General features: G+C 37.0%; 1 protein-coding gene across 3 annotated transcripts in view; it reads right to left on the reverse strand.

The window, feature by feature from the left end:
* Positions 1 to 2,117: 2,117 nt before the first annotated feature.
* The window catches only part of GK (glycerol kinase), a 33,979-nt gene continuing 11,703 nt past the window's right edge, over positions 2,118 to 24,393 (reverse strand). The window contains exons 8-21 of one of the 3 annotated variants that reach the window (XM_014265219.3): positions 23,962 to 24,028; positions 23,345 to 23,362; positions 21,458 to 21,493; positions 20,795 to 20,862; positions 19,416 to 19,458; positions 18,658 to 18,738; positions 16,750 to 16,828; positions 14,788 to 14,884; positions 13,189 to 13,273; positions 9,785 to 9,905; positions 9,451 to 9,594; positions 8,726 to 8,803; positions 7,218 to 7,304; positions 2,118 to 4,545 (exon numbers count right to left, since the gene is read on the reverse strand). In XM_014265219.3, coding sequence (XP_014120694.1) covers positions 4,538 to 4,545; positions 7,218 to 7,304; positions 8,726 to 8,803; positions 9,451 to 9,594; positions 9,785 to 9,905; positions 13,189 to 13,273; positions 14,788 to 14,884; positions 16,750 to 16,828; positions 18,658 to 18,738; positions 19,416 to 19,458; positions 20,795 to 20,862; positions 21,458 to 21,493; positions 23,345 to 23,362; positions 23,962 to 24,028 — 1,012 coding nt within the window. In that variant the 3' untranslated portion in view covers positions 2,118 to 4,537. The remainder of the gene's footprint in view (positions 4,546 to 7,217; positions 7,305 to 8,725; positions 8,804 to 9,450; positions 9,595 to 9,784; positions 9,906 to 13,188; positions 13,274 to 14,787; positions 14,885 to 16,749; positions 16,829 to 18,657; positions 18,739 to 19,415; positions 19,459 to 20,794; positions 20,863 to 21,457; positions 21,494 to 23,344; positions 23,363 to 23,961; positions 24,029 to 24,393) is intronic. The other 2 variants (XM_014265220.3, XM_005484375.4) reach the window with 2 other exon arrangements.

Consider the following 24,393-nt stretch of genomic DNA (forward strand, 5'->3'; position numbering starts at 1 on the left):
GACCAAGGCAGGAGGGCACCTCTGTCTGGGCCAACCCTCTGTTCAGAGCAGGGTCAGAGAGATCAGGGCTGTGTCCCATCAGGTTTTGCATATCTTGGATGAGATCCTACCTTTCTGAGCAACCTGCTCCCTTGTGTGACCATCCTCAGAGTAAAACATTGTTTTCTTTTGTTTGAATGAGATTTCCTGTGCCCACTTGTGTCCTTTATCTCTTGTTCTATCACTGGGCATCACTGGGAAGGGTCTGGCTTTCAGTCCCTGTGCCAGGAATTTATATCTGAGCTCTCTCCAAGTTGAATATGCCCAGGCATCTCAGCTTCTCACCCATGACAAATGCTCTAACACCTCATCCATCTCTATGGCCTGGCACAGGTCTCCCTCTGTTATGTCTGTGTCTCTCTCATCCTGGCAGTCCCAGAGCAGGATGCCGCATTCCAGGTACCACAGAATCATGGAATGCTTTGGGCTGGAAGGGATCCTAAAGATGACATAGTTCTGGCTGCTCTGCCATGGCCAGGGACTATTTTCCACTAGACCAGGTTGCTCAAAGCCCCATCCAACATGGCACTGAACATTTCTGGGGTGGGGCACCCACGGGTTCTGTGGGCAGCAGCTGTGTCTGAGCAGGGCTGAGTGAAGGATCCCTCCCCTGCCTGCTGCTGGTGCCCTGCCTGACCCAGCCCGAGGTGCTCTTTGCCTTCTTTGTCTGGTTGCAGGAAACAAGGGTTCAACTTGGTGTCCACCAGGAGCCCCCAGGACCTGTCCTGCAGAGCTGCTTCCCAGGGTTTGCCCCTCCTGGGGTAGGACCTGGCACTTCCCCTTGCAGAGTTCCCTAAGGCCCCTGCCAGCCCTCTTCTCCACCCTGCAGAGATCCCCCAGGACAAATAATTCCAGCAGTGCTTCCCTGCCACTTCCCAGCTTTAAAGGGCTGCCACTCATTTGCCCATCTTTATCTCCACGATTGATGAGTACTGCTTCCATAAATTCCAGTAATTTATATAAAATATATATATAGCAATTAAAAAACCATACATGTACATGCAGCAATCATAGTGGGCCCAGCTACAGCTGGTAAAGGCACAGCATTCCAAGAGCTGATAAGAGATCTAGGGCTCTTTAGATGGAAAGATTAGAGCTTGGATGCTGACATGGATATTAAGAAGCTTGCTTATACTGCACAGAGTCCCAGTAACAGACATTGTATTAGCTTTTGTTGAAAAAAAAAATTATAAGCTTCTGAAACTAATTAAATTAATAAAATTGCAATCTCACAGTAGTCCAGCTTGATGAGTCATGAAATATGAGTACACTCCTGTGCAGGGCAGCTAAGGGCAAGGCTGCAATTCTGCTGTGTGAAAGGAAGACATTGGAGTCTCATGGGCAGAGGGAGAAGCCTGATATTGAGTGATAAGCGTTTGTGTGCTGATGTGAAACTTAAATTTTTGTTTCCAGGGTGTGTGTTGGTGTGTGTTTTGTTTCTGACGCACACAAGTGATTTCCATAGAGGAGACTAAAGATTTGTAAAGACTAAGGATTTGTAAAGGCAACGGATGAAGGCCATAGCCTTGGATAATCATGGAGCACTGGATGTGTAGAAGGCAGCTGGAAGCCACAAAGAGACAGAGTAAGAAGAGTAAGAATCCAGCAGGTGCACTCTTTAAATGCAGTTAAAGAACACTTTAAAACCCCATCAGATATCCCCCATGCTCCTTCTGTAAAATAACAGAAGCATCTTCTGCTGCCAGCTACCACCCAGCAATGTTTGCTATTTCATGAACATTTCTCCCCACAGCTCACAAAGGCTTTTGAATCTCTAGCAAACAGATTTGTGTTTTCCTGCTTTTTCCTGAACAAGGAGGGACTTGCGGAAATGTGATTTCTAATCCAGTCCTTGAGTCCTTGCATCACTGGAGCAGAATGCACAATTGCATGTATTTCACCTGTATTTTTGAGCAACTTAAAGCATGTCTCAGAGTGGCTGCTTTACATAAAATCAGTGTATACTTGTGCCTCTTGTTTTATATTATTTTTATAATTATTGTCACTAATATAAATATTTTAATATTAGTGACAACGTGTCTGAAAGATGATGTGCAAGAATAAACTGACACCTTCCATCAATTAATTTATGGTACTTTAATACCAAGTTAATGCATTTCTCAATTAAGAATTTATAAACTGGTAATTCATAAAAAAAAAAATAAATCACAGCTTCAGAAAAAGCTAACTTTAACAGTTTGTCCCCTCCCCGCCAACAAGCAGTTTACAATAAATTTCAACTATGTTGGTAGAAAGTTAACAGTGGTGAAACTCTTAAAAAACATTTGCAACAACAATTGAAAATAAAATAATGATTTTTACTCAGTGAAAAATTAATAGGAATTGTGTTTCCCAGTAAAAGATAAGTCAGAAAAGCAGCAAAAATTCCCTCTCCTACTTGTTAGGTACAAGCTTTGCCCTGCCACATTTATCATAGGCAAAGGCCACACTTCAGCATTATTCGTTCCCAGGTCCAGCACTTGAGTGGTTTTGGCAAGACTCAGAGGTCATATTCCGAAGTCCAGAGGTTGAGGTGTGTGCTGCCCCTGCTCCCTGTGCTCCACAGCTGCTCCATTCCTCTTCCTCAGGGCACAGTGGGATCAGAAACAGCTCAGAGTAAAGGTAAGGAATATGAGATTTTTTCTATGGGATCACATTCTTTTTTTACTCTTCACCTCTCCAATACAAACTGGAAACACCAGAAATTTTGGCTGTCACGCTTCACATGTGAGTATTTACAGGAGAGAGAGGATTTGAAGGATGCTGTTATATTTTCACTTGTATACAAAATCCCTTCTCTCTGCTGAAGTTATACATGCTACCACAGGACAAAAAAGTATTCCATCTCTATCTTCTAAGTTAAAAGTCACATTTTCAAAAGTCATTGCACTTGACAATAAAAAGGCAATGAATATGCATTTGATATTAAATATATTGTACAGACCTGAACTTCTGTGCAATTCATTGCTTCAGACATATAACATCCTTTTAAAAACTAAGCCTCTAATCAAAGAAAAACTTTGTTAAAGACAAAAACCTTTAAGAACAAATGCACACAACAAACCTCTCCCTTTAACTCCTAGTGCATTTAAACACATCTTTGAAATTCTCTGTGTTGTTCCCACATTTAACCTCGCTGCCATTCCATACTGGTCTAACATCACTACACAAGAACACCTTGTCCTTGACCTAACCAATAAGGCTGGCATTTAGGATGCTGTTGGTACAAACAGGAAAGCTGAAGATAAGATTATTACCTCACTCCTTTCATGTGGAAAACAAAGGATTTCAAAGTGGATGGGATTCAGCTGTCACCATTGTCTGTAAATTCCAGTAGCCCATTTCAGGTGCCAGTACTTAGTCTACTGAGTCAGGGTTTTGGATTGTCCCAGCATATTTTGCAACAACTTGCAGTTAAAACTATGGACAAGGAAACTGAAAGGGAGATTTTGGTCCCTGAGATATACTAAATGAAATCAAGAACTAAAGCACTGATATTTAGTTTGGAGTGGACCCTCTTTAATGAAAACTAAGTTAGCTTCAACTTTCTAAAGTTTAACAAATAGTCACTTAAGCAGGATGACAGGATATATGCAGTATTGGTCAAGGAAAGTGCACTGTCCAGAGTAGTTTGAAAAGTTATCAGTTGCTGAGTTATCAAGCAGCTGTCCTGTCAATAGCATGCTGTACTGAACTTGTCTTTCCAAGCTAGCCCAAAACCACAGGATGAAACATGGCCTTAACCAAAACACTATTTTCTCTTATCTCTTTAAAGGTACAGCTACAGAATTTAGTGTCATAAATACTTACGATGGGCCAAGTGACTTCATGTGCCACAACCAAACCCAACTTTTTAACCTTGCAACTGAGTGTTTCAGCAATACTCTGTGGACCATAGCAGCAAACTTCTCATGGCCAAACCAGAGGCAATGTGTGCTATGGTGATCCATCTTGGGCTAGTGTTCAAAAGGTTTGTACCCTGGAAGATGTTTCACACCAGTGGCAACTACAATAAAACATCTTTGGCAAACATTGGCATATGAAAAGTAATTCACAGCAGCTGGAAGAATTGTAGGATGTTTACAAAGTTCCATAGTGCATCATTAACTTTCTGAAGTATGTTGCATGAAGTACCAAACTTCTGAAAAGGACAGCTAAACATCTGCCATCATTACCTCAGAGACTGCAGAGTTTTGTCATACCACTTTCTCAGACAAAGCTAGGCCTTGTGAGATTTTAGAGGATGATGTGAGATCATCCACACAAAGGCTTCCAGTGCAGTTGGAGCTGATTTGGGTAAGGGAACAGAGTAATGAAGGGGTGAAGACTGAATTTTCAGTGCACAAGTGGGAAGTTATGCAGAGACTGGTGACAGAAGGATTCGTGAATATATTGAACCACAAAAGCAGCATAATCACGTTGGTGGTGGAATCTCTTCAGACAACAAAACAAACCGAAACAAAAAATCAGCTGCCTCCAGTGAGTCCACGAAGTAGCCTCATTTACCTTAAATAAAAAAATGTGTGTATTAGGAATACAGAACTTATTTTAAAACATTAGTAACACTCTATAACACAACTGAGCTATAAGAGGAATTCAGTAAAACCAACTCTTGTTTCCAACTACTGCAATTATAAATTAGATTTGTCTTGTGACACCAGATAAGCCAGCTCTTAAGTGTGTGGGATGTGTACAGTAGGGGGAGCAGAGACCACACTACTAAGATGGGTAAATTTTTAACAAGTAGAAGGAATGAAAGAAGGTAATTTAAGCTTATTTTCTTCTAAATATGAGTTCAACTTTCAGAAATTTGGAAAATATTATTGCAACTATCTTGCAGAATTGCACAGTGATCCCTATATATAAATTAGTATGCTATTTGGCAGTAACAATCACAACAAAAGAAACTAAAAAGGAAAACCAGAATCTTACAAAAAAAAAATAAAACCAAAAAACCACAGGGTATTTAAGCAGGGACAATATAGTTTTGCTGATCAGCACTGATGTCTCATTTTGTGAGAATAAAGTCAACTTTATACCCCAGATGCCTCTTAAGACCCCATATATAGCCAATCCCAACTATACCTCACTTGAGAGATGCCAATTTAAGCAATAAATGCCAGAAAAGTATTTATTTAAATTTGAAGCTAATAAAATATAGGATCATTTTCAGTTAACTCCTACCCAACCCCTGCAAAAACAAAACTAAAAAAAAACCAAAACCCCCAAAAATCACAAAACCAAAAATCTACAGCTATGGAATACATTGAAATCTCTCTGATGTCCACTTCCAAAACAAGTGTGAAAAACTTAAAAAAAATCTTAGCATAAGGACTCCAATTGTTATATGCACCTTGCTTCAATAGTGAAAAATACCATCCATTTCTCTCCAGCAGAAAAGAATTAAGATTATAAAATAAGGTACAAGATTATGATTTTGATGATATTATGATATTATATCATTAATAGAGTATTGTTCAGTCATCAGGTGCCACATGAAAAGGCAGCTTAGCAGTTCTGTAAATGGGGTTTTGCTATGCTAGTGCTCTCTATTCTGGCACAGCAGATTTTTCCTTCACATTTCAGTAGCTGTAAAATCATGGCCCTGCCCTAGAGAGACATGTTCAACATCAGCACTGCTGCCATGTGAGACTTCCTGCTGTTTCAGCACATGAAGGATGAATTCAATCCTCCCTAAATTCAATCCTCAAACCTTCTACTCTGACGACTGCATTGGAGTTACAGTGTTTCACTAAAATATAAAATGTAATAAACTAATTAAGTGGAATTTCTGCACTGAATTAGAAGGAACACCTGGTCAAAAAGCCTTTTAAAAGCAAAATGATATTTACCAGAGCAGTGTCTAAGTTGCTTATTTGTTCATTTATCATTGATTTTCCATATTATTTTAAGTACCATCAATGTAGTGAAGCACCTGACCTGGAATTTATATTCATATTACTTTGTTCAGCTTGTTAAAAATTTACCCACTTATTCACAGCTGGCTTTATTTTATTCTTCATAATATAGATATTTCTCACTCACAGATACATTCCAGAGTTAGTAAATAACTGAAAATCCATTTGTTCATTTTGATTTTTGCCTAGCACTTGTTTAGCTTGATTTTAGTTCTCCTACAAGCTGCAACCATCTCTTCCATGCAAGGAAAATTGAATAGTTAATTCAGGCTGAATGAGTAGAAACAAAATACAAACACATCACCACAGGAACATGCTAGAGTCCTCAATTGTCTGTTTAATTAACACCTCCTTGCTTATCCCTCCAAAACCAAAATAAAAAAAGAAAACTAAACAATCCCCAAATTTACTGAGCAGCAGCAATGCCTATACTGTAAAACAGTATCTCTGCGATGAAATTCTGAGATAAGGAATAAATGACATCATCAAACAAACTTCCTTTTCTTACTGTAAGAACATCTTTATGAAATGTCTTACTTCTGGCATAAGTAACTGTCATCTACATTAAGAGATTTCTTTTAGAATAACTTGCACATTAACAGGTTGAAGATGCATCTTCATTGCATATGCACACAGTCCCTTCCTGGTTTTGCAGTTAAGCCTTTAAGGGTCTCTTCTTTTTAGACTAAACTAATTAACTTATCCAACAAGAGCAAAATACAAGAAGAACATTTTATAGATTCAGTAGATGAAGATTTCTATCAATACAATAGTTTCAAGGGGTCCAGAAAAATCAAATGGGTGCATGAAGCCTTTCAGGGACAGAAGAAATAGTTTTCACTTAATTTAAACAAGGTCCTCAAAATAATTAAGAACAGTGCAAGAAGAAACACAGGATAAAGGATGGAACCTTATTCTATCTGCCATGAACACTGTAAAGCAGGCAATGCATAACTCTGCTAGGCTGCTCCAACCTGTATCCCTTTTATAAACTGTGCAATCTGTACAGACAAAGTCCAAGGTTTCACGTGCATCCAACACGTACAAATTAAATGGCACATGAGGATGGATTTGAGATGGCATTCCCTTGGCTCCCTTAGGCACACTATGTCTGATTCACACCCTCAAACGTTTGTGTGCATGAACAACAAAAAGCATCAGTCATTTTTGCTAGAAACAGACAGATGGAATACAAAAAACCCCAAAACTTAAAATAGTGTAGACAGTTTTTAAAGTGATCTAATTCAAATAATAACTAACCTGAGAGGTACTTTGCTCCGATTAACATTAGCATGCTACTCATAACAAAAACACTGAAAGGCAGACTAGAGAAGATACTACTGTCACCTGATGACATCCAGGGATGGTGTTTCCAGTCAAGCAAATCAAAAGAGAAATATATATATATAAATTGCAGCATATGTGTTAAATATATATGAAAAGCAAAAAGTAACAAATGTAGTGACATTGGCAGAAGAACTAAAAAAATATTTTGCATAAACCCCATAATAATTAAAAATAGGTTCTCTCTGTAAGAGTTCAAGTCCAAATTTCACTATCAGCACAATCCAGGTTCAGCCCATTTCTAGTATTCTCCAATCCCAACCTAGCCCTAAAGTATCAAAGAACTAAGGAAAATAACACTTGCCCCCCAGGTGTTAGACCAGAAAAATCACTAAATTAAGTTTTGATAAACACATCTCTTCACATAAACCGAAGAAAAACCATCTAGATTTATTTACTGCAAAGCAGAACTTTTTATCCTAGTAAGATAAGCATCAGGTTAGATTTAAGGGTACTAAATCATAAAGGTCAATACTGAAGGGAATCATATTGCTCATGCTAATTCACCTGTTTCCCTTCCCAATAGCCTTGGCAGAATTGTTTGTAAACCACAGTGTTAAGTAAAATATTTAAACCAACATATAGGATGGCAAAAGGAAAATTTTAGCTTTCAAGAATAAAGTGGCCACATGCAACTTGAGGGCTCCAACTGTGGATTATGGATTGTGAAGGGAGTTTAAATTTTGAGGATTCTTTACTTAATACTTGTCATTTTAATAGTTTTTCCAATAAAAGGGAAATTAAATATAATTGATAAAGCCCATAAATTATGTGTTATATTATTACTCAGGACTAAAAACTTATCCCAAAATAGTACTAAAATAAACATTCAAATTATAGATCACAGGAAGACTGCAGGTTTAATTAATTCAAACATGATGGATGAGAAAGCCCTCTACTAGAGAAGAAAATTCTTGTTCAGTCCCTCAGAAGTGTTTTCATACTTTCTGTATGTAAACAATAGGTCTGTGTAATTCTTTAGTTTATGATAACTCCTTGCTCTTACCCTCTATGGGTCAAATAGATTTTAATATGGATATGAATCCCTCCTTCCTACACAGCAAATAATGAAGGCAGATACAGCAAGCAAAACCACAGGATGGAACTTTTCTCCTTTGCAGCATGAGGTTATGGTATAAGAAGGTTTACAAAGTCCCTGTGCTCTAAGCATTGTGCTGTATCTCGTCTTGTAGGTGAGATTTTTTTCTTTTGCAAACCAGTGCCTTCCTGCAAAACCTGCAGCTATTCGGGAGGAAGACCCAGATTTTCCTGCTTTGTTTCCACACTGGATTTAAGTAATGACCTTTAAATCACTATAATAGTCCAGAGATGGCATGAACAGAAAAGGTCAACAAAAGCAAGATGAGCTCCCTAGGTTAACTGGCTAATTCATAACACTTGACCTGCATTAATTTTTGGTTTACCATCTGAATTGTCAGATGCCTCCCATCCCATAGACTTCATCACAGCTTTCTTCCACCTGGCATAGCGATATTCACTTTCTGAAATTAAGAAATCAGAAAACAGAAAAGCCTCTCAATGCATAGGAATACAACCACAAATATTTAAGAACCAGATCTGGCAATATGAGTTTTGCACAGCATCATTTGTTTGCACAGAAAAAGTAATATAAAATCCTTTTCTGAATACAAAAACACTCCACCCCAAACCCCACAGTTATGCATAGTAAGAAGAAATAAATAATTTTATTTAAAGAAATTTTCTTTATTATTATTTATTTATTATAAGTTATTTATTTAAAGAAATTTTCTTCATGCTCACCAATAAGAAGATTTACAAGCAGGACAAAATTAAGCAATTGATATTTATGTAGAAACACTTCAAATGCTGTCTTGAAGTAAGGGATTTTAGAATTAATTATAATCAAAATGGTAAGACAAAAATATGTACCAAAAATAAAGAAATAATTGAAAATATGAAAAAAATTTATCTTGCACAGGGATTAATTATGTCAAGTGCACACTTTCCACTTCTACAAGCACTTAAGAACTGATGAGAAAGATAGCTAGATAAAAAGCACTAATTAATATAGGCTTTTTAAAGCCAAAATTAGAGTACCTAAAACCAGTCCTATCAACATCTGTAAAAAGAATAAGTTTGCAACTCAGATAACACAAAAAGGTTTTACCCTCTGGGTTTATCTGTGGTTCAAATCGTTCCCATGTCACTGCTGTCAAATCTTCAGGATTCAGACTCCAAACTTCAACACCTTCTGCAGCTCCTGCTGCCATAGCAGCTCCTAAAGCTGTTGTTTCAGCCATTGATGGCTTTACTGAAGCAAAACACAGGGAAGACCATAATGATTTGTAATGGAAGTCCCCTTCATGACATCAGAACTAAAGACTGACATATCTATCAAGATACAACAACAAAGCAAGCTACCCAATTTGCTCTCAACAGCCATTACAAACTAATGTTTTCAGCATTAAAAAGAAAAAGCAGGAGCTGTAAATTCATCTTACCTACTGGAATACAGAGAATGTCTGATTGAAGTTGCATGAGGATTTTGTTACTGGTCATTCCTCCATCTACTTGTAACTGACTTAGTGGAATCCCACAGTCCTTGTTCATAGCATCTAGAATCTTAAATAAGAGTAATATATGTTACAATTTAATTGCACAGAAATGCTCTGATACCCTCTGAGGGTAAAACACTGATACTACAGCATTTGCTGAAGAGGGTTAAGTAGATCAATCCTCTCTCCTACATATTAAAAGGCAAAACAGATATAATGACAACACAGTTTTGTTTAACACACAGCACGTGCATTCTCTTCATTACAGAATTCCTAGTGCAGGACACCTCTCTCCTCAGGTGCTCTGGATGTATGTTATGTGCTGCTTGTGTGGCCTGAGAGGAATTTTAAGAAAAGTTGATGAGAACGTTTATCAAAGCTAACAAAGGAAGCAGCAATAATAAATGGAGTCCTTCAGTTGATCATCTTTTGTCTAGATATTTTCTCTAATTTTATGGATTAAAGAAAATTAATCCATAAAGCAGCAAATAACATACAAAAATTAATTAAAACGTTTGAACTGGCAATCTGGAAGACTCTTCAATAAGAACTGAGGAATGTTGAAATGTTTTGAAAGAGCAGCCTCTTCAAATGTTTTCAATTAGTTGTTGAAAACTGAGAATTTTACATCAAACAAGACAGAGCAAAAATAAACTGTTAGTGCAATTTTTAATAAAATTATGTTTCCTGCGTTTGGGCACAGTCTCTAGCTAAAAAATGTTGAAGTGTTTGCACAGGATAATTATCTAAGCTGGAGTATTTAATTCACTGATACCTTTCAATATGCTATTTAGAAGCTTTCCTAAAAACTTAAGACTTGCCTCAAACCATAGTTACTGGTAACACCATGGCACTGCCTCATAATCACCAATAAATACAGAACAGTGGTTTCTGTGGGGTTTTGTAAAAGCAGTCAGTTAAATGTCTCATTTACATTTTTTTTATAAGGCTAGTGCACAAGTTAGGCATTAACAAGTACAGTATGATTTTCTCTCTGTATTTTTTCAGTGTATTTAAATAAAAAAGAGGTGTGTTTTTCTCAGCTTTAAATGACAAAGCAACATGGACCACAAAAAAAGACTAAAACTACAATGCACTCTGCCCTGTTCTGTAGCTCACAAAGTACCCAGTAATACAATATTTACCAGGAATAGTCAACATGCTACTTAGAAAAGAACAAAAAAATTGTAGGCTTGCAAGATAGTCAAAATTACATGGAGATGAACTATCCAGGAGATCTTCCCAGTTTCCAGAAAGTAAGCCAGCAAGGTCCCTTACCAGAAAAATCTTTAAAGGAACATAAGGAACTGCCCAGGATAAATAAAGGTTAAAAATTACAAGGTAGAAAGCGTAAGGACAGTTTTCATGGTGGCAGCATTTGCCTATGGGCCCACACTATTCAATACACTAGAAATAAATTGGAAAACAGGATTCTTGCACGAAGTTTGCTGGCAGTACTAAACTAGTACTTATTTCTTTCACATACATCACATTTGTCTAAGGTGATATTATCTGCCTTTTTTACCATTCAGAACTTCAGCAGCATTGGAGGCTCTGGGTTTGTTTACCACTGTGCAAGAGCATGTTGGATCAGCATGCACTCAGCAGAGATTAAAATAATAAAAAGAATGCTAGAAGCCAGGAAGGGATGAAGGAACAAAACAAATCATGGTCATGCTGCTGCTATCCCTATTGTACAGAGGTGGGATGAAGAGCAAGGATCCAAGTATGCAGATTTTGCCTCATGACAGTATTGTACAGCTCTTAGAACTGAAAATTTGCTTATTTTTCCAAAATTCCTTCTGGAAGAAAAAATGTAACAAGTGTCATCTATCTGCATGAGGAAGAAGCTTTTTGGATAACAAGGTACTCAGAAGGAGTGAATGTCACAAACAGGCAAGAACTCCAGTGAAGGAGACCTCCAATGAAGGGTTTTCCTGAAGACTTCCATTTTCACTGGAATTAAAAGAAATTTGTTTTTGACAAGGCAGAACTAATGATGTATCTTTAGAAAAACATAAATATATTTTACCTGTGTCGCTAGGATTTAATCTGTTCATTTGAGAGTGTCCAGTGCCTGATTAGGCACTCCTGTCATTGTGATAAAATCAGTGACTGAAGTATGGGGAAGTGTTAGGTCTGTTCAAACAGTGAACTTCACCCTCACGCAGTCTGACAGCTTTTTCCCCCTCCATCCTACTTCCAGCCACATGCCCTGCCTTGCATTTTGACATTTGCTGAATGCCTCTGTGAGGCAGCTGAGGTCATTAATCCAGTAGAAAAATAGCCTTGCAAAAAAAGGGATAATTTTCTGCTAGAAAGTTCACTGAGTTGTCACATGAGAGGGAATGGATGGGAGGATGGACAAGGAAAGAGGAGCAGACAACAAATCAGTTCAGTTGCCTGTAACTTTACCCTGACTTCTAGTAAAAGAATTAGAAAATTAGAATGCTACTTCCAATTTCCTTCGCAACCATCTGAGGACTCAGAGGCTGTCAGCACAGCTTCAAAAGCAGAAGCCTGAGTGAAATCTCTGTCAGTCTTTTCCAATAAGCAATTTATTCTATATCACTACAGAAACAGCACACTGCTTCCCCCATCTTACACGGTTAAAGCAGGATGCTATTTTAAAAATCATTATGTTTAAATACCATCAATTTAATTCAGGTAATCAAATTAAGGCTTGACTGTTATCCTGCAAGGTCTAGGGATTTCATTTCCTCCTGTATTTGCACAGAACCCAGGGACTGCAAACACTGGTGATATAAGGATTCAATGCTCATACTGATATCAACCTCTTTAATCTGGCTGGAGGATTAATTTCCTCTGTGAGAATTTTGGTTGGCTGTTACTGAATGCCAGCTGAGGCCATGAAGGATGGAACAGGCAGGAAGTGAAGCCAGCTTTCCCTTGGTATGTTTGCTGCTGTCTTGCCTTAACTCCTTTTTGTTCTTGTGCACCAAAAGTGACATGAGCCATCTCTGTCACAGCAGACCATAAAGTGTAGTTTCCTACACCAATGAAGCTTTGTAGCTATGTCACTGGCCCTGCCATTCTAAACATTCTGTGTTTTGCCCTTCAAAATATTCAAAAATATGTTCACCTTATTTTACATGCTGGTAAAAAGCAGCATTACCACTCCAAAAAAATGTAGCACACAATTTTAGCTAAGTCCACAGGAGCAATTTTTCAACATTAGCAACAAGTAAAGACAACAATAGCATCCAAGTACAATATAAAGCATATGACTAATCTTCATTAAATTTTTTAAATCTCCTCTTTTTCTGAAGAGCTACAGTTCCTGTTATCACACTAATTTACAATGAATTTAGGACCCAATTTGTCTTTACCTCTCGTGTTTGAAAGCAGACTGCTTCTAGTGCAGCGAAGGCAATGTGGTTTTTATTTGTAAACTGAGTAAGGCCACAGATGATACTGTTGAAGAGAGAAAAAACCCAATTAGGACACTCTTCTTTATCAGACATAAACCTATACTTCACACCTAGGTCCTCTTCAAATCTCATTCAGTTCTATTGTATGAAGACTACTTTTTTAATATTAAAAAGCTTGGATTTTAAAATATAAACTAATTTTCCTGACAAAGTGTTTTCAATAGTCCAATCAATACAGTTGTCATAAATCATCCATGCACACACACAAACAGCCCCACAAATTGTAGTCTCTCTATAAGAAAAAAAAGGCTTGATTGAGGTTGATTTCTCTTTAAAAATAATAGAATTTATCAATAAAATCTTAAAGAATTCTCTAATGTTTTCAGTTCTTAAGGAAAAGCCTATATGGCTCATTGCTGTTCTCTAAATGTTTGAAGTTGTTTTCAGATCCAGTCTGATAATTCGTTGCTTCTGAACTTTCAAAGAGATTTTTGGGTATGGGAATTATGCCACACCTAACCATGATTAACTAAGCTGAATTCTGCCAATATACTCTGAAGAGCAGAGCAAATAACCATCTTTTACTCTGTTTCAACAGCTGAGGAACAGCACAGCACTACACAGAAATACTGCTGGATACATGCAAGTTCAAAGATATTAAAGGACATTTTTTGTTGTTACCATTCCAAAGATCAGTTTTTAACCATTAAAAGTTAAGTATTCTGATATGAAAAACTGTAAAAATATCTAATTCAGAGATTTTTCTTTTTCCTTAAAGAAAAAAATACATACAAGAAGCATCTGAATTCTAAAGATGGAACTACCTAAAACCTTGGGAACAAGCTAGCCTTTAAGACTTCTTTTCCCAGTCCAGGAAAGTTACTTTAATTATATGACTGCTATGGCATGTTCTGATTCCAGCAACAGTAGGCAAGCTCACAACAGCATAAAAGACAAATGAAAACCTATTGTTGGAAATATCACAGGTGGTTGAGGCTGAACTACCAGGAAAGGGGCTGTAGAAAAAGGAGTAGAAAGGAATTTTCAATAGACTGGAAAGAACACAGTATACAAGGGGAAGGAGGCCAAGTGGGAAGGAATTACATGGCCTGAAACTGAACTCAAAATACTAATCAGCACAAAGTTCTTTCTTTACTACTTTTGTTGCCTGACAGTTCACAGGAATGCAAACCTCTTCTTTTACTGTAGTGAGATAAAAACCCTTTCAAAACCTGAAATTTTTTTCCCTGCCCCACACTGGTTTTGGTTCTTTTGTTGTTTTTTTTTTTTTTTTTTTTTTTTTTTTTGAGGAGGGGGACAAGGAGAGGAGAGGAGGATCAATAGCTAGGCTAGCTAATCCTTCCTTTCCTCCCAGTAGCAGTTGCTGTTTTGATCAGGTTAAATATAGAACAGAAACACATTAGCTCACAAAAATACCACAGAGAATGATGTATCCCAACACATCAAGGCAATAAAAAGGAAAATTTCACATACCTGGAAAGAATATTTGTAAAATTATTAAATCCCCCTGCAAGTGCAGTTCAGTCAGATCCTTACCCCCTTGCACTGGGTTCCCAGTATGGTGCGTACAGTCCTGAAAACGCTGGCACAAAGTAGCAGCCATAGGAAGTTCCCACTGCTGCAGCCAGTTGTTCTAAAGCACACACAAAACACTAACTTAGCTTTTCACAACTATACCAACACTTAAATACATCACTAAAAGTGTTATCATTTAATCAAGAAAAATATTCAGGATATCTTGGGTAGCTACAAATTTAATCCAGCCATGTATACAACTAGAAAACTAATGCTGGCACTCTGTGCCTTGCTAGCCAGTTTTCCTTTTGCAACAATATAAACAGAAGATGGAGCATAAGGAGTTGTGGGAAATGCAAAATGAAAACTCAAAACTGAAACCCACAACTGTGTACTCAATATTCTGACCTAGATTTTGTGAGGTTTTCAAATGTTATCTATCATGTGGATAAAGAATGCAACCTTCAAAGCAGTCCAAAAGGTCACACTTTACTTGCATTTAAGTCAAGGCAAGCAAGTGAAAGTGGATCAAGACCAAAGGGAGTTAAGAACTAAATTCCCATTAATTTCAAATGGATTTAGAGCTCCAAATTGTCAGCTTATGTATTTAATCACAAAGCCAGCTAGAAGGAAATCTGAAATTTCTTGATATGAGAAAAATAACTGTGGATATATGAACTCCTCAATACCAAAATATTTGTAATTAAAAAAATAAAGACATTTATAATGACAAAAGAGATATTGCTAATGAACAGCTCTTTCCTATAACAAGAAAGGAGCATTTTCCTTCTGCTTTTGCAAATTTCTTTTGTTTGCATTGATCAGAGAAACACAGCAGGATAGGAAAGAAGTAGTAAAACATCTCCAAGAAGTCCTTCTAAATTGAGTCTCTCATACAGACTCCTCTTGAAAAAACGGAGTGAAGGCAGAAGGAAAGACAAGGTCAGTGAAACAGGAAGAGATGATGGAATCCCTACGTGACTTTAACAACACTGACAAAGTTAAAGGTCCTGAAACTTAAACCTCCCAAAGGTCTTGACAAACTTGTGAAGAGGTACTGTAGTCTCAACAAATGGCTAATTATGTGATTTAGTTGATGGCTAATTTAGTTTATATTCTTCTGTATGATCTTCACAGCTTTCTTTCAGAAAAACAGACTGATGCTCTAAGTTTTTGCTGACTCTTTGAAGTTTTATATTAAATTCTAATTCCAAATTTTCCTACCTTTGAATAAGACATCAATTTATTAAAAATATGTAGTTAATTTATTTCAATCCTAAATCTCATTTAATCAGTCACTTTCAATTTTTTGCCTTTGCATGCCTCTGACATTTTTTATTTTCCTAATTTTGATATGTTCCTAGTTTTTATCTTACAATCTAGTTTGTTTCAGTTCATCTGAATTAGAAAACATCAGCTACACAAAAGCTAAAGGATTACTGCATTCTCAGCTGAAACAGATTACCCTCCTCCACATCTCTTTAAGAGGCAACTTTGCAAACTGAGATCCCTAACTCAATGGATATGAAACCTACTACATGAATATTACATACACTTGCAGGGCCTCAGGTTCTCATGTTTATGACAAGAATATGTAAGTTTAGGATCAAATATATGGTGGTGTCTGTAATACAGGCTTAAATACTCTTGGCTCTGGAAACTTCAACACTGCATAAAACCAGGAGATGCTCTGTAAGTATAGTATCTTCCTGAATATCTGCTTACCAGGGAAACTACTAAAAAGTACAGATTGCAACAGAACAAAGCTGACAAAGCCTTTCCAAGACTGTGTTGATAGGCTCTATGAAATACATGTATCAACAACAATGAGCTCATGGATGCAAAGTAAATTTTTGTTGTGTTTAAACCCAGCAAAATATATGCACCTTCCAGCTTTTTACTTAAATATTTTGAGCTTTCATTCACTGATAGAGACATCATGACATTGGAAAACTTAAAAAAACTGTACAGCTCCATACTCACCAACTTCCAGTGAAGAGCTAGCAATACCCAGATTGTCCCTCAGCCAGCGAACGACAGCCCCAGCTATTGCAACAGATCCCTGAAGGAAACAAAGCCACTCCTTTAGGAGACAGCACCTGGCAGCTCTGTGCTGCTTTTAAAAAGCCTGGGGAGGAGAGGTGGCTGTGGCCTCCACCTGCAGGCTCACAGTCACAGCTCACAACCAAACCACACAGTTTCTTGGCATCTGGAAACTGCCATGTAAAAAGGGCAGCCTGTTACACAGACCCACGTAGAAAAGGTGCATATTGTATGCTTTTTTCCATGAGGGGAAGTTACAGTGACATTTCCTAAGGAGTCTTCTTGTCTTTCTAATTTATGTCTTCTGAATATATAGTTATGAGGTTCAGTAGCCTCAGACTTCTTTTCCTGACACATCAGTAGTTTTATGTTTTGATTAAAAAAAACAAGACTAATTATGTCTAGTCTAAGTACAAACATCCAGAAAGACAGAAAATATAGGCACTTGTGCATTTGCCAGCAAAATTGTTCTGTTGCCTCAGCAAATGGCCCTGAATGGCTTCACCACATCACAGATGGATGGCATGGCTCCCATCTAACCCCAAAGCCAAGTCCAGTAGACTAATTTCAAGTAAAACAGTAGCAGCTTTATATTTTCATTCCAAGCCACTGCTAGAAGGGGCAGGGGTGTTTTCTAAGCAGCTGGCTATTACAAGATACCAGTTTGATTAAAGCAAAAGGCTGAATCCACATTTTCTGTCTCTCTGCAGTGTCTCAACCAGCAGACTGTAGATTCTAGAATGGATATAGGACAAAGCACACTTAATGGCTTCTGTTGAAGCCATGTTTTCAGATAATATCATTAAAGACTTGGAGGTGAAGAAGAAGCAAAGTGCAGGTGTTTCAGCATGCAGGAATTCAAATCACTCTTAAGACAGTCTTGCTTTAAGAACAAGGGTTAAAAATAAAACAAGCCTCTCACACACCCACACAAAACAAAAATCTTAGAGTTTGCCAGGTCATGGCAAATGCAAGATTCACTTTCCTCAGGGAAGAAAAAGGAAATAAACAGCCTCCCACATCCTAATAAAGCCACAAACTATTCTCAGAGTGAAGAAAATCCTGTGATGTCTTTCACATGGAAAACACAGTCTGTCTACAAAAGCTCAGTATCAGCATTCAGTGCATGTGATTTGAGAATAATTATTATATTTCAATACTTAGCACATTAAGCAGCACAGATGGAAGAATAATAATTTTGTTGGTGCCAAATAGGTGCTCAGTTGATCTGTGATTCAGAAGTAGAGCTTTAGAACAATGAACTTCAAAGTTTAATGTAAATACAATTTTCTATATAATTTGGATACCCTTAGGCTTGTTTGGAGAATTGAGAAATTAAATTCTGTAAGTAGGCCTCTAAATGAAAGAGGTAAAAAAGCTTAATGATTAGAGGATTTTTTTCCCAGAAATTTGATTCACATTTTAAGAAGTTAGAAGTAAAATCCATTTGAACAAAATAAAAAAATTAGCTATGACTTTATTATGAGGTAATAACTGAAACATTAGTACTTTCTCCTTCTTTTTTTAAACCTTACTTAGTATTACAAAATGTATGGCTTTTTATTTATAGTACTTATTAAAGATTTGAGAGACTGAGTAACAGAAAAAATGTTGTAGCCATCTAGCTCTGAAAGTATAAATGATGCAATGAAGAAATATTTTTTATTAGATTTCATGACATAGATTTGAGACAGGAATAACCAAAACCACACAGAAGCCTTCAGGCACACAAGCATAACACAGAACTAGTTTCATTTCTGCACAGCTGAAGACACCATAAAAGTACCAGATAACAGAAGTAAATAAGAACATACATCATTACAAAAAGGAAGAAAGTACTGAACTTACCTCCAGTGCATAAAAAGCAGGTTTGTCTTTGCCCATTTTGTAAGCTAATGTGGTTAAAAGACCATGCTCAGAAAACACACACTAAATGGGGAAAGGGAAAAGAAAAGGTAAAGCATGAACAGAGGCAGAAAATACTTAAATAAAAACATTCAAATTATAATAAACAAGGGACCAAACTTTCAAATGAAATATGCAAAGTTTAAACAAAGTAAATTATCAGTGACTCTAAATAAACACCTAAGATAGAGCACTCAAATTGCTGGTGGTAATTCTTGTTTCTACAAGCTGCTGCAGATCTTTCCATCTTCCTTATAGAAAAGAATTGGGGGTCTTTAGGGGGAGATGTAAATGAGAAGGAAGCCACAGAAGTTTTGTGCTATTTATTCAACTCCAACTACAAAGAAATGATGACAGAAAATGAAGAGAAGAAATAAAACAGCCAAGACAAGGAAAAAGGCACATGGTAAAATAATATAACAATCCTGTCTGGGTGACGGGAAACATACAAGGGAAGAGCATGAAACTTGTTAAGAAAAGTTCTGTTTGGAAACTTAAGGAGATAGGAAATGGAATCTTACAGAAACACCTTAAAAAAAATTACTACTTTTGTTCTTTCAGATTTCAGTACGTGCTTTTCCCTTTGTCTGGCAATATAATTGTTGTTAATAAGTTCAAGAATGGCTAACATAGAGTTGTGTTTCAGAAGTTAAATAGATTGTGAAAAACAAAAAAGCAAACAACTCAAAAATGCAACTGACCTTCTGACCTGTGTTGCACAGCAAGAAACAACCTGTTCCGTACCTAGCATGAAAACAAAGCAAAGTTAAAACCACAATGTTTAAAGAATAACCTGTTACTGCAATCCATGAGTCCCCCGTGAAGAGTCAGGACACCACTCTTTGACCCTTGAAGGTTTTGCCACCATTAACTGATGATACAACTATCCTCAAAAAGTTGATCTGAATGCAGCCTGAAAAATCTAGTCACATGTCTTCCTCTCTCTCTTTTGTCTAACACTTAATCAAGGAGAGATATGGCTGAAAACTAAGTGTAAATTCCTCTTTGGTGGCAGTGTTTACCTACTTCAATTTAAGCTGATTATGAGATCAACTTTATAAAATAAATATTTCACAATATTAAATGGGAAATTTTAAGAAACTTTGTTCCTTTCACAAAGAGGGTTTTCTTTAGACATATCCCATTCAAAAATTTCTAAAAATGGCATGTTTCTCATTTGAAGACCAAATCATCTATGTGTGTGCATACACACTTCTACAGGAACACAGTTTAATATAAGGAGTACAAAAATATTATAAACCACTCCAACTTACTCTAAGAAGTCATTTTTGAGAAAAATATTCCTTACCTTTTTAAATCCCTCAAAACTAATACCTTAAACCAGTCCTGAGATAGCCTTCAGTTATATTTGGAAACAGAAATAGTAAAGCAATAACAGAAATGAATTAAAACAAGATAGACTAATATGTAGCCATACCTGTGAATCTCCCATACTTGAGTGTGTATGTCCCTACATGCTTAGTTAAGCACCTGGCTGTACATGGAACAGTAAGTCATTTCAGCAGACAGCTTCTCCTCCCATGATTTTTTATTATACCAGTTGCCTGATTTAACTGATCAGTTATTTTAAACAAAGGACACTAAGAGGCGGAGAAACAGGAAAAAGCAAACATAAAATTCTCCACTCTGAGTGAGATATAAAAGCAAAACTAAGCACTGCAATTGAAATGGACCTTTCCCATCAAGCAAAGTGTCATTCAAGTCTATGCAATCTAACTCACCGTACTGTATTTGCTTAACCTTAGGTCGCCATTTAAATGACACTGCAAATGTTTTAATCTGTGTTTTGAAGAATGTTAAAATGAAAAACCCCACTGTCACATAGAGATTTTCCTCACAGTGGCTGTGTTACAAAATATACCTCACAAGCCATGTAACTTTAATATCTTTACTATGTAAGAGTCAGGACATGGTTTACTTTGTGGGTCAACACACTCAAAAGGTAGATCTGTAATTAAACGTTAACTACAAAAGAGTTTGGCAGTTGCTTGAAAGAGAACATAATGCTAAATTCAAAACAGAACAGGGTGTTTATCTTATTACTTTCCTAATAACTTACGTGTTTTTTGCTTGTCCATCTTGAAAGCACATTTGCCCAACAAGAGCAGCATGCTGGTCACCCAAGCACTGAAAGTGAAAGATTTTTTTCCTTTAGCAAATGTCCTCACATGAATTTCATATTTGTCTATAACTCTAATTTATTAGTAGCACATGGATAATTGAAAGCAAGGAAAAACCTACAGAGGAAAGCTATGCTTTTTATTACTCTTCCCTGTAAAAGCTGCAAATGAGATGTGTTGTGCTACTTATGGTGAGCAATTTATAGAAATAAAACTAAAATTTACTATCTTTACACATTATTGGAAAAAACTGAGAATTTGCTCAGCATTTCTGGATTATGTATATACTTTTTTATATATATGAAGCAGAGCTTGCTTCCATTTTGTAATGTTAGTCATTTACTTAGAGATACCAAGTTTCCAGCTAAAGCTCTCACTTGTATTTCCACAGCCAGACCTTAATAATAATGGATCAAGCCAAACAGTGATTCATCTACAAAAGTTTACTTCCTGTTCAACTGGAAGAAAAAAACTAAAAACTTAATTCATAGCAGGATTCACTCATCCTTAAAGCTTTTTCCTGTGAAGCTATGTTCATGCTTCTAGCCTCTATGTTCAGTTCTAGGCTGTCATGCCAAAAGCTATGTTGAAGTAGGACTTACCCCAGAAATTGGTACACCTGTCAAAGCTCCAGATTCCTGTTTTGCAAAAAGTGAAAGAAAAACTCAGAGTTAGCTTTCCATGACTAGAATTGAAGGCAATGAAAAATAAGCTAAACTTCTAATGCTCAAAGGAAAACAAGGAAGGGTCATGAAAGCAACACGGCTTAGTTCAGGCGTACACTTTGTTTCAGCTTAATGCAGCTCATGTCTAAATCACTAAGAAATGAAGAGCAGGAAGTTTTACAAATATAGTTCATGTGACCTCAAAAGTTCTTAGTATAAGTTTTCTTGAAATAACACTACACAGAAAATCCAGTTCAGTGTAATCTGTGCAGTAAATGCCAAGTGTAAAATGCAAAAGTGCAAAATGGTAAAGTGATCAGGAAAAAAACATGGCTATGGTGACATCCTAAGCAAAGGCAGATGTCTGATGTTAAGATACAGCATTTTAAGTCTCAAGTAGGATTTCTTACAAACACTACCAGAGTTTTTCATTTACATTCCCGTTACAGAATCATAAAATCATTTAAATTGGAAAAGACCTCTTAGATTATCAGGTCCAACTGTTAACCCTTCACTGCCAAGTCCATCACTAATCCATGTCCATAAGTGCCACATCTATACATCTTTTAAGTACCTCCAGGGATGGTGACTCCACCACTTCTCTTGGCAGCCTGTTCCAATATTTGACAAGCTGTGAAGGCCCTTGTTTTATCACTTGTTACGTAGGAGAAGAGATTGACCCCCCCCGGCTACAGTCTCCTGTCAGGCAGTTATGGAGTGGTAAGGTCCCCTTCTGAGCCTCCTTTTCTCCAGGCCAAACACCCTCAGCTCCCTCAGCTGCTCCTCATCAGTCCTGTGCTCCAGACCCTTCCCCAGCTCTGCTGCCCTGCTCTGCACTCACTCCAGCCCCTCAATGCCTTTCCTGTAGTGAGAGGCCCAAAACTGGACACAGGATTTGAGGTGTGGCCTCACCAGTGCTGAGCACAGGGGGACAATCCCTGCCTTGGTCCTGCTGCCACACTATTGCTGATCCAGGCCAGGTGCCATTGGCCTTCCTGGCCCCCTGGGCACATCTGGATCATGTCCTGTTGCTGCTGACCAGCACTCCCAGCTCCTTTTCCTCCAGGCACCTTTCCAGCCACTCTTCCCCCAGCCTGCAGCTCTGCCTGGGGTTGTTGTGACCCAAGGGCAGGACCTGGCACTTGTTGAACCTCACAGAACTGGTCTCAGCCCATCACTCCAGCCTGTCCAGATCCCTCCACAGACCCTTCCTGCCCTCCCAGCAGATCAACATTCTGCCCTACTCAGTGTCACGTGCTAACTTAATGAGAGTATCCTGAAAATTTTAATTATTTAACTATTTCCTGACAATTTCTACTTGTTTCCTTAAATTGGTTTTTTGTGCAGTTGTGAAAATGAATTTTCAGTAAAGCCATGCAAGTGTATTTCCAATCTGAATTAATTCACATTTTAATTAACTGTATTTAAGGTAACTGTGTTTATAAACACACTAAAAAGATCTACATGAATCTGATGTTTAGCTACCACAGGATTAATATTTTTAGAGAGAATGGACACTTTTTCTCATTTATAAAATGCTATAGCTAACATTTATTAGCTAGTAGCTGTATTTTTTATCTCACTATAAAATAAATATTCAACAGTGTGGAAATTAGGACAAACACATACACTGAGATCATGTTTTAGAAATAATTTTGGCATGAACTTATTTCTTTTATCTAATTTTTTTTATCTCAGATTTGGAAACACACATCAAATTTATTGGCCTAGGAGTGCACTTTTTCTAATCCTTAAACCAATGAAAATGCACAGCATCTGAGCAGAATGAGTAAGGTGGTCAGCCTAATGGAAGCCTCTACTCACCCGGCTAGGACAGATTTTCTACAGCCAGCAAAAGGAAGAAAAAGAAAAAAAAATGGAAAGGGGAAGAGAAACAGAAGTTCACATTTAAAGTGAAGAGCAATTCTGTTCTGGTGGTTAGGCAGTATCTTTTTCCATTTACCTTGCTCATTCATCTTAATACAACTCACTCTTATCCAACCTTCACATAAATAAACATCAACAATGAATTCTAATGGCATCTCCATTAACACATTAGCAAAAATATTTCAGGGAAGTTAGAATTCTATTTTAAAAAAATCCATCTTGTAACTTGTGTTCACTCAAAATACATGTATTCTTATTTAGAATAGCTCAAATTACCAGAAAAAAGAATGCAAAATCCCAACATCCAGTTTATCCAATCTTGAAGTTTATTAATTAGATGCCACTGTGTCAGAAGAACCGGTGCTGCATTAAAGTACGCAAATGCTCAACTTCCTATAACATTATATAATAGTAGGTAATAGCTTACTAATCATAAACCAAAAAATACTGGTCAAGAAAAAACCATTAATCCTAATCTATAGAATCTGTCAAATCCAAATGGATACAGCTATATTTTTATAAGATGAATTTCACACAAATATTGGAAAACATACCATCACACCATAAATCTCAGAGGAGCTTCGTATGTTTGGAAGTATCTCCATAGGAATTTCAAAGAACCTGAATACAACAAAAAATAATGTAAATTATGTAGTCAGTGCTAAATCAGAAAGCATAAAGGAACTTTTGTTTCTAGTTTTTAATCTACATGTTTTTCCACTTGCTACAGTGGACCCTGAATTTTGGAGGAAAACAGCATATATTTCCATCTTTGAAGACCTATCCAACTCTTTTGTATAGAAATTCATGCCTCTTCCAACAGTATGTTAATAACACACTTATTAGTAAATTGAAGTCTCAAATAGAGATGCTATCATTCCAGCTGCTGTACAAATTTGATTAAGTAATAAAAACACTATTAAATCACAGTATTCTGAGTTGGAAGGGACCCACAAGGATCTGAAGTGATTGGCCCATACAGGGAT

The sequence above is a fragment of the Zonotrichia albicollis genome, chromosome 2 (genome assembly GCF_047830755.1).
Source record: "Zonotrichia albicollis isolate bZonAlb1 chromosome 2, bZonAlb1.hap1, whole genome shotgun sequence".
NCBI lineage: Eukaryota > Metazoa > Chordata > Aves > Passeriformes > Passerellidae > Zonotrichia > Zonotrichia albicollis.